The sequence below is a fragment of the Puntigrus tetrazona genome, chromosome 25 (assembly GCF_018831695.1).
Source record: "Puntigrus tetrazona isolate hp1 chromosome 25, ASM1883169v1, whole genome shotgun sequence".
NCBI lineage: Eukaryota > Metazoa > Chordata > Actinopteri > Cypriniformes > Cyprinidae > Puntigrus > Puntigrus tetrazona.
Window position 1 is genome coordinate 5,742,980 of NC_056723.1, and position 10,052 is coordinate 5,753,031.

The 10,052-nt window shown below is 35.1% G+C and overlaps 2 protein-coding genes across 2 annotated transcripts; both read right to left on the minus strand.

Moving 5' to 3' along the window:
- Positions 1 to 1,463: 1,463 nt before the first annotated feature.
- Positions 1,464 to 2,731, minus strand: mespab (mesoderm posterior ab). The gene is made up of 2 exons (XM_043228783.1): positions 1,633 to 2,731; positions 1,464 to 1,520 (listed from the first exon to the last, which is right to left on the minus strand). Exons 1-2 carry the CDS (start codon positions 2,320 to 2,322, stop codon positions 1,464 to 1,466), a joined length of 747 nt encoding a protein of 248 aa, XP_043084718.1. The 5' UTR covers positions 2,323 to 2,731.
- A 3,475-nt stretch (positions 2,732 to 6,206) lies between these two features.
- On the minus strand, positions 6,207 to 7,564 carry mespbb (mesoderm posterior bb). Its single transcript, XM_043228664.1, has 2 exons — positions 6,510 to 7,564; positions 6,207 to 6,409 (listed from the first exon to the last, which is right to left on the minus strand). Exons 1-2 carry the CDS (start codon positions 7,230 to 7,232, stop codon positions 6,359 to 6,361), a joined length of 774 nt encoding a protein of 257 aa, XP_043084599.1. The 5' UTR covers positions 7,233 to 7,564; the 3' UTR covers positions 6,207 to 6,358.
- Between the last annotated feature and the right edge of the window lie 2,488 nt (positions 7,565 to 10,052).

Below are 10,052 nucleotides of genomic sequence, written 5' to 3' on the forward strand. Positions count from 1 at the left end.
AAAGTAAATTAAGATTTATTTTTGCTATAGAGAGTTCAGATAATAGCGTTTATCAATAAATTACATTACATTTCTTAGATTTCATAGGTAGTTTCTAATCAATGTTCTAATTTCAGGTTTCAGCACCCGAAGGAAAAGTGGATAAAACATAATTAGATTTAAAATAAATATATATAATACTAGAAAGTACAGATGTATCCATAGAACATAATTGCTTAACTTTTATAATAACAGTGGCACGTGTATGTATTTCATCATAGGTTCTTTGTGTATACTTATAGCCTTGTTAGGGTTAACTGACCAGTGCTTTTTTCATTACATGTGTTGTGTTGAGTCAGATTTAGCCGTGATGTATTGTATTGTAACAGAAAGTTGTGTTTTGATGCAGTTTTACAATGCAATTTGACTTCCCTTTGTTTGCATCAAAAAACTAAAATATTGGCATTTTACACAAAAAGCAACACCTTCATTATAATAGACCAATAAGTCACTACATGCCACAAGCCACTTGCACATACTAAAATTTAAGTGTCAGTGGTTATGTTTTATAGGAATCTGAACGGCACAATAAGTAGACATTTTAACCCATTTAAAAAAATCACTTTTAAAGAAGTGGAAAAAGATTAATGATCAACTGAAATGTGCATTATTGTGTACTTTCCAGAGTTTGTAACCTTAAACAACCTGACATAAGATATTTCAGGAAATAAAACTCGCAAAACTTGCTTCATACTTTGGTACCTGACTCATAAGCTCATTTTCATAATCTGCGGCTGGGTTTTCACTAGCCTGCGTACAAGATGAACAATTTATTTGTTTTTGTGTATGTATTTTTAGTTCCTACATCTGTTGTAACAAGTAAGATTTTGTGGCATTTACTATTGAAAGCATTTTTATAGCTGCCGCAAAAATGCTTCGTATTATAATTTATGTTTCCCAAAAGGAGGTTTTATAACCACGGGTTTTCTCTAGGCAGGAAAGTAATATGTGTATCTGGCCAGCTTGTGTATCACCTGGGATCAAATTTTTGAAAATCATTTTTTGGCAAAACTATTTGATTTTGACTTGGAGGTTCGCACAGGTTGGTGTGTAGTTTTGAAATTGCGTTCATAACTGTGAGAAAACTGTGAACTGTTTCATGAATCGTGTTTTGGCGATCCATATTTATGCTGCATACACATTTTTTTTTTCCATTTCAAATTCAACCTCTTTTGTTTTGTGCCATGCGAGAAATACCGAATGTATTTGAACATCTATGAGAATGAGAACTTTTTAATTTCAAAGTATTTATTATAAAAAAGGATAATAAATAAACAACATATACAAATTTGCTCAATAGAAAAATAAGTTATTTGATAAATAATTACAAATATATACATTCACAATGCAGCAAGCTAAAAAAAAAGTCTTAGTTTATAGATGAATAATCTTGATTTTGGCAGCATAATCTCTCGTTGTGTTCTTCACTGAAAAAACCCGTGGCTGTAGTATGTAGCATCGTGTGTCGTTGAGCATGGAAACTGTAAAGAGGAAAAAACAATTTAGATATAGAATGTCTGCTATTTAAATCAAGTCATTAAATGAACGTTCAATATATGCCAAATAACAAAACACGGTGGAAAGGCTCCTTACCATATAGGTTTGTGCATCACTGAAGTTTGAAGTAGAAGGAAAGCTGTTTTCCATCTGTTGTGGTGAATCGCTGAAGGTTGTGAATGCTGGAAAATACTGGACATTGTCTTGCACGAGTTCCTGTGGCTCATCCACACACCAGGCTTCTGAAAGCAGACCAGTCTCAAGCCTCTCTGAAGCGTCTTGCGAGTAGCCTCTTGATGATGCTTCGTTGTTGAAGGTCTCCTCAGACTGTTCCAGCTGGGCGGAAAGATACGAGATGTAGCTAATAGCGAGGCGAAGGGTCTCAATCTTGGTCAGGGTTTGTCCAGCAGGAGCCACAGACGGAGGCAAGTAGGTTCGGAGATGATGGAGAGCCTTGGTCAGGTCCCTCATCCTGAGCTTCTCTCTTTCGCTGGCCGTCTGACGCTTCGTTCCAGGGTTTTTAGACCTGGAGCGTCTCTTTCCATCAGCAGGCAGAGCTAATCTGGGTTTTTTAGCTGGTGCGCAGTCGATCGCGCCGGCTTCCGGCTGGCTTCCGGCTCCCCAGCAGCTCGCAGGAGGTGAAAAACATCCAGAATCAATGGAGGAACTCGGAGAAAGGCTGCCACAGGCACTGAAGTACCCAGCATCAATGGCGGTGGGCGTTTGCTCGTATTTAAACTGGCATTTGGCTCCCTGGAGCATGTAAGGAGAAAAGTTAAACTCCATGGTTGGGATCTTGTCAAAGCAGAGGAGATGTTTCCTTCTCGTTGTCTGGTACCTGAGTGAATGCTAAAGAGCTGGAGGCAGCAGCCCAATATATCCTGGATGAAGAGGTGTGATGTTGCACCTCCAGAAGGCGCTTAAGAATTTCAAAGCGGCAGAGAGACATCACACCAGGGGCAGGGGGTCTCTGGGAGAACTCACATCTCTTCCAGCACAGGTGGGAGGTGGCGACTGCAGCGGTAAAATAACATTCACTGCTAGACGACAAGTTCAAGATAGATTTAGAGTTCAAATCTGGTGATTTTTCATGGAAATAATGTTGATGTGAATTTTTGGGCACCACATACTTCTGTTTAGCAATGCATGCATTATTGAAAATTGAATAAATTCCTCTTCCTCTAATACCAGTCAAAAGTGGCATTTTAGTTATATAATTTTAAATAACAACGCAAAGCCAGTTAATTCAAACTTTTCACCTTTCACCAAAGTCAGGTCTTGATGCATTTTATTGCTTTTTCTTTTTTTTTTTTTTAAAAGAAATAAAGCCGTATATGTTTTATTTTAATCGATTGGAAATGCGCGCGTTGATTGATTTTCTTATTTTGAAATGATTTATTACCCATTTATTATTGCATTAGATTTATTTATGCATTTATTTATATTACATGTGTCTGTGTTTATTACAATTAATCATTTATTCATCAGAAATTATTTCAATTATACAATAATAATTTTTTTTTAAATTCAGTACTGTTTCTAAATTAATGTATCAAAAAAAATGTACGCATTCATGTTTTTTATCATTTAAAGCGATATGTTGTTTAAATGTCTTATTTTCTGCTTTCTGCTCTCAGAGTAACACCTTTTTTTTGTGAAGTGTGTAGCCTGCAATGTGTCAGTTGTTCACAGGTTTTTGTTTAGACAACTGACTTTTACCTTTTATGGCCTCGTGGGAACTCAGTAAGGACGGTTATATTTAAGAGAACAGATTTTAAAATCGTACCATTTTAAATCACGGTTTTACTGTAAAAAATGGTTCAAAGCAACAATATTAATATATAAGTAAAATATTACATACAATACAAATATATACTTTGCGTGCACATGTATGTGTGCGTATGCCTTTGTCGATGGATAATATTTCGAATTAAAAGCAAAATGAGCAAATGACGGGATAATAAAAATGAGGCTGTTTGATGCGTGTGCTTTTAGATTTGAAGTGAGATCAAACATTAATGGTTGCGTATCCAGTTGTTGTTTTCTTCTCTGAGGTGTAAGGTGAGCTCTTCCTCGGGCCCGGGGCTTGTGGATTACGGCTTCAGCGTGAGTAGCTCTGAGGAAATGGTTCCCAGACCCCGACGTGTCACTTTTTGCTCCCTCCTGCCCGGTGCCGTCCTGCAATAATTAGATTTAGACCGTTCCCAGACAACGCGCTCATATCAGACAAGATCAGAAGAAATGAGACTTCATAAAGAATGAGAAAACTCCAAAAGTGCTGCTTAAAGAACGCTTGAGCGCTATTCCGAATAGCCATACGACCAATCCAATAGCGGCCTAGGTTAAAGCGTCCAGCGAACGTTCACAATTAAAAACCGACCCTCATCAAAAACCACGAAATGTGCGCTCGACTCATTAAAAACGTCACTGGTCACTGTTAATTCGCCGAAACGTTGATTTAAAGTCTCAGACCTCCCTGCGAATGAGCTCCCTTCTTCCTTTTCAAAGCGCTCTTAGTTTTTTCCTAAAGCATCAAAGGTCGATTAGCACATCAATGTGAAGTGTTTTTCTTATCCTGCTCGGTTAAATGTTGATTTGAGGTAAACAACTAAATTGTCTAAATCCTTTCCTCCCCGTGCTCTGTAAACTGCGTATTGAGCTCCACGTTAGCATATCAGTCACAGGGTCAAGGGTATCTAAGGCAGAGCCCTGGTTCTAATTAGCTGAGCATCTAACACCTCGGCACGGTCCTGAAACGCATTACAGGATTATGAAGATAAGCATGCATGAAGTTCAGGCTTTTGAAGGGATCATCCAGCCCAGACTTTGAGGTGCGAGATGCTCTTTTTTTGTTGACCTGGAGTTCATTAAGAAAGAGCTCTTATTTGCACAGGCCTGATTAGTGCTTGGATGATGGTAAGAGCTTGAATGGGTTGGGGAGTACCATCTTATGTCTTTTATTTTGATTTTATAATACTGAATGTAGCTAGAGGGGAAATTAAATAATGTAATAATGTAAAACAAATAATAGTAATACATTCTTTTTACATTCATATTTATGAAACATAATTCTAGTTCATTAAAAAAATGAAATTATCTGAACATTTATCCCTTATGTAAACTGAGTGTATTGCTGACTGATATGAGTATTTCAGAGGCAAATATATTAATGCTATATTGATGTGATTATGTAAATGAAAATAAAAAAACATGCTGAAATTGATTTTTCATTTATCTAGCATGTTTCAAAAAGTAAATTAGATGGAAGCAAATAATTAGCCATAATATGTTTTATTTGAATATTCTGATCATCCACTTTTGTATATATATATATATATATATATATATATATATATATATATATATATATATATATATATATATAGCATGCTTGGTGCTTATGTTATTCATATGTGCCTCATTTAAACATTTTGACCACTAGAGGGCATGTAAAAGTGAAAAATATATTTATTACAATGAACTTTGGCAATGAAAATCTTAAATATCATCCTTTACAACGCACATACAATATATTTAAGAATAGCCTACTTGTATCTTTATTTTTATGTTAGCTCTTGTCACCTATATATATATATATATATATATATATATATATATATATATATATATATATATATATATATATATATATATATATATATATATATATATATATATATATATATATATATATATATATATATATATTGTTAATGCTGGTTCATTTTTTTTTGCTCTATATAAACTTCTCTTTATCTTCTGAAATCTGCTATCCCTGAGTGTGAATACTGGCTGGAAGAAGCCCATTAGCAGGATTCTGTGTGTCATTTACATGTAAATGACTACAGAGAGACTCAAAGCCTCACTAAAGCTGTAACTGACTATCTTTGCAGTTTCTGCACATTCCAGCTGATTTTTGCATCTTTTTTCTCTGTCAAGGGTAATGAAATCGATCGACAGCGTATGCGAGAATTGCATTACAGTATCAAAAAAACTGATTAATCTGAATCTGGAAGAAATGAAAATAGTCGTCTTTTGATTAGGTGCAACTCACATTGCTTTTACATCAAGAATAAAGCATGCAGGGGAAGCTAAATAGACAACTATAAGAGAATATTTGCTTAAATTTAAGACAGAGATGATACAGCGTGTCAAAAGTGACATGGAGTGAATCAATGCTGTGCAGCTGCACGTGGCTGTAAAATTACGCCCTCTTATGGAGACAATTGACATTGCATTACAATAAAGCAATAAAGCAAGAATCATATCGCCTCCATCACTCATATACAGTAGCACGTGTTTAGAAAAAGTATTATTTTATTATAACTGAGAATTTATTATAGTCATTATTATTTAAAAAAATAATATCATTTTCATTTTAATATTAGTTTATATTAGTTTTGTATTTTATTTTAGTAAAACGTAATAATAATAATAATTATAGCATATAAAAAGTAAAATAATAATTATTATTATTATTGTTGTTGTTTTAATTTTAACCAGTTAAACACTGTTGATTTGTTATTTGAAAAAATATTAAATATTGAAGACCTTTTAATGTTATTTAATGATAAATAGACAAAATCTTAAAGTTCAGAGTTAACACACATCAAACTGTGACATTTAGATGTTTTTAATATAAATATCAATAAATTAGTATCATTTGTGTACAAAAAAACATAGAAAATATATAATATTAAAATAGAAATCTTAAAATAAGATAAAACAATATTTTTAAAAATACATTAAATACTGTACAGTAGGGTCCACCAAAATACATGTGTGAAAATGTGTTTTAAATATCAAAAGTTCAATGAGAGTTTCATCCCCAGAATTCAGGCGCAATCGGGCAATGGACAGCTTTGTTGTAGCCCTAAAAAGAGAGATGGGGAAAAAATTAGTATATATATTCTTTGAAAATGACATGCATAATTTTCCATTTGAAACGTATAATTGTGAAACAAAGTACACACCTGGTATGTTGTGGCTGTATCTGCATACAAAGGACATTCCAGAAGAGATTCAGAGCTGGAGTTGAAGGAATCGTCATAAGCAGGTGTTTCCATGTTCACACAGACCTGACGGGAATCCATCTCCGTTTTCCTCAAGACATGCTCTAAAGGTCCCTGAGGCAGTTCTTGACATGAAGTGCTGAGTCCCCAGTACTCTGGTGTGGAATAGCCCTGATTTGGAGGCGATTCTTGGTATCTAGAAGCTCTCAGGTTCCTCATCTGGCAGAGAGACTCCTCGCTGAGGCCTAGCTGAGCAGACAGATAGGAGATGTAGCGGATGGTCAGGCGAAGAGTCTCGATCTTCGTCAAGGTTTGACCGGCAGGAGCCACGGAGGGAGGTAAGTAAGTCCTGAGGTGGTGGAGAGCTTTGGTCAAGTCCCTCATTCTGAGCTTCTCCTTCTCGCTGGCGCTCTGTCTTTGCTTGCTCGGGTTCTTGCAGCGCGTTCTTCTAGTTCCTACACGGGAACGTGAGCCTTCCTGATGTAAAGAACCCGACGCGGGCGTCTTCGCAACTCCGGGAGGTGGAGATGAGCTGCTTTGTAGCTGAGCTGAAGGAGAGAAGTCCATGTAGGAAGAAGGAGAAACGGCTTCGGGAGATGAGATGTTGTAGAAGTCAGAGTCTGAGCTCGGGCAGCTCCAGGAGTTTTGTGTGAAGTAGCTGAAGAAAGGAGAAGACGCGTCCATTCTGTGTGGTTTGAGGGAGTCAGTGATGCTGGAGGGCTTGCTGGAGGGAGGCTTTATAGCAGACTCGGGCCTCAGAGGTGTGAAGTGACACCTCTGCAGGCCTCTGTCCCAGACCAGACCAGACTACAGGGAGAGAGGGAGAAGTCCAGTCCCGATGTGGGAACCTACAGATATGAGTCATCAGGTAATGTGTGATTTTTCACTCCTACCCAGCATCGACTTTTTTCCCCCTCTTCGCTACTGTTTTTATCATCAAGCCCTCCAGCGCTATGTGGATTATTTTCAACCCACAAATAGAAACACAATAAAAATTGATTTAGTAAAAATTTGCATGCTGAACATGGCAAATAAAAAATTGTTTTATGATGCTTTATACATAGTAAGAAATAATATAATATATAAATACATTATATATATATATATATATATATATATATATATATATATATATATATATATATATATATATATATATATATATATATATTAGCAGGATAATTTCAATTTTTCAAGACGTAATATACTGTATATATAATAATAAAAATAGCATATAATAGCAAAAAATATCTAAAAAAGTGGTGGCACATGGTACTAATAATATACATAAAAAAATTAAATGATAAATATAATATAAAATAAAATTAATACAAATGTTACTAACATTTTAAACATATTGTTAATTCAAATTTCCACAAAAATATAAAAAAGATTATACATGAAATTGCATATAAATATTTGTATATTTATATATAAAAATATTTTTATTGTATTGAGTGTTCTATGTGTGTGTATACACACACACACACACACACACACACACATATATATATATAGATAGATAGATAGATAGATAGATAGAATTATGCTGTAATTATTTTGCCTTTTTATAGTTTTGTCTAATTATAGTTTGCTTTGCTTCAAAACAAAGATAACATGAAAATCACCCAATATTGATATCCTACAATCAACTTTGATGATATATTTTTATAGATAACATATTTAAAAAGACAAATGAAATAAGATTCAATATTATAATTATATAAATTCATTTTATAATATGTCATGTACAAAAAAAACCAATCAATTATCTAACAAATGCAATGTTTGATAGACAATGCCAAACACATAAATGATATATCTATATCATTAGCTACATGCGGTCAATAGGTCATAGTTGTATAGGGACAGAGACTCAGACCATTCTCTCAGAGCCAAGGTGTTAAACGACACCTCTAATGGGCCACATTAAAGCCTAGTCCACTGCTCTGTTGTCTGTGTGAACTTTTAATGGAATTTCACACCACGCATGTAAGTGAGCTAATGCGACTAGCCAAACAACATTAAGAGCCATCACATCAATACACTGTCATCGAGAAGACATTTAAGAAATAAAGCCTATTCACACGTAGACCGTTAAATGCTTTAAAATGCTTTAAAAAATACATTATGAATTTTTGAACTGATCCTCATTAACGTAGCACTGATCCGGCATTGCGTGCTCTGACGTGTGCTGCTAATCGCAAATGTATAAAATAGCTAAACATTAAAAACGGTACCCCTTAAAAAGCTTTTCGCTGCATATTTAGTCTGTTTGAAGCTGTGTGGGTGAGTGTGGGAGTTTTGAAATTCCACTGTTTAGACTGGCACCTTGTCATGGCACCTTGAGGACCACAAGGTGCTAAACCTGTGAGACGCAGGTCATGAGAGTCTCCGCGAAGTCAAGAGTTCACCTTCTCACACGCATTCCACAATAACAATCAAAACAAACAATAGATTTTCAGAAGCATCTGTAGGGGACAGGAAGGATAGTATGTGTGTGAGACATTTATCTTTGTGAATTATTTTTATTTTGTGTGGTTGGAATATGTTCAGAACGGATAACTGCATATTACAATGATTTCTGGTGGTTTTTGTGACACTGAAGAGTGAAGTAATGACTGCTGAACAATTCCCGGGATGAAATTGCATTTTTAAAAATACTACAATAGAAAACTGTTATTTTAAACGGTAATAATTAGCGCTGTCAAACAATTAATAAATCACATCCAAAACTAAAGTTTTTATTTACATAACATATCTGTGTGCACTGTGTATATTTATTATGCATAGATAAACACACACACACATACACTATAAATAGCCTATTGAAAATATTTACATGTACTGTATACATTTATATTCAAATAAGTTATATTATATAAAATATATATTTAATATTTAAACTTAAGATATTGTTCTTAACTATATACATGCATGGATGCGTATTTATATATGCACACAGTACACATATGTGAACAAAAATGTTTATTTTGGATGCGGATAATCATTTGACAGCACTAGTAATAATATTTGCATCATTCTGTATTTCAGATCAAGTAAATACACGTTTCATGAGCATAAGAGATGTTCTTTTAAAACATTTAGACTCCAAACATAATACGGTTTGACATTTGTGTTGCAGCAGGTTTTTGAAACATCTTAATTTTTGCATTACGGCTTGTCCTTTCAAGGCCCCGGTGTGACCTTTGTGACGTGAACTTCCCGAACCCTGATCTCACCCTCTGGGAGCCGAGAGGTGCCAGGTCTGTGGTGGTCTTTAGCACCTCAGAGGCACGGTGGGTCGAGACTGTTAGCATGTATTAGTTCACAGTCTCATAAGACTACGGCGTTCACCATCTCAGAAAGGAAGATTAAAAATACTTCATTTTGTTAAGGCCTGCGTTTCTATTCGATCCTAACATTTAAAGAAATAAACCGTCCTCTTGACATTCCCACGGGTCTGACAGTGCTCTCTCTTTTTTCCCCTCCTCTCGTGGTGTG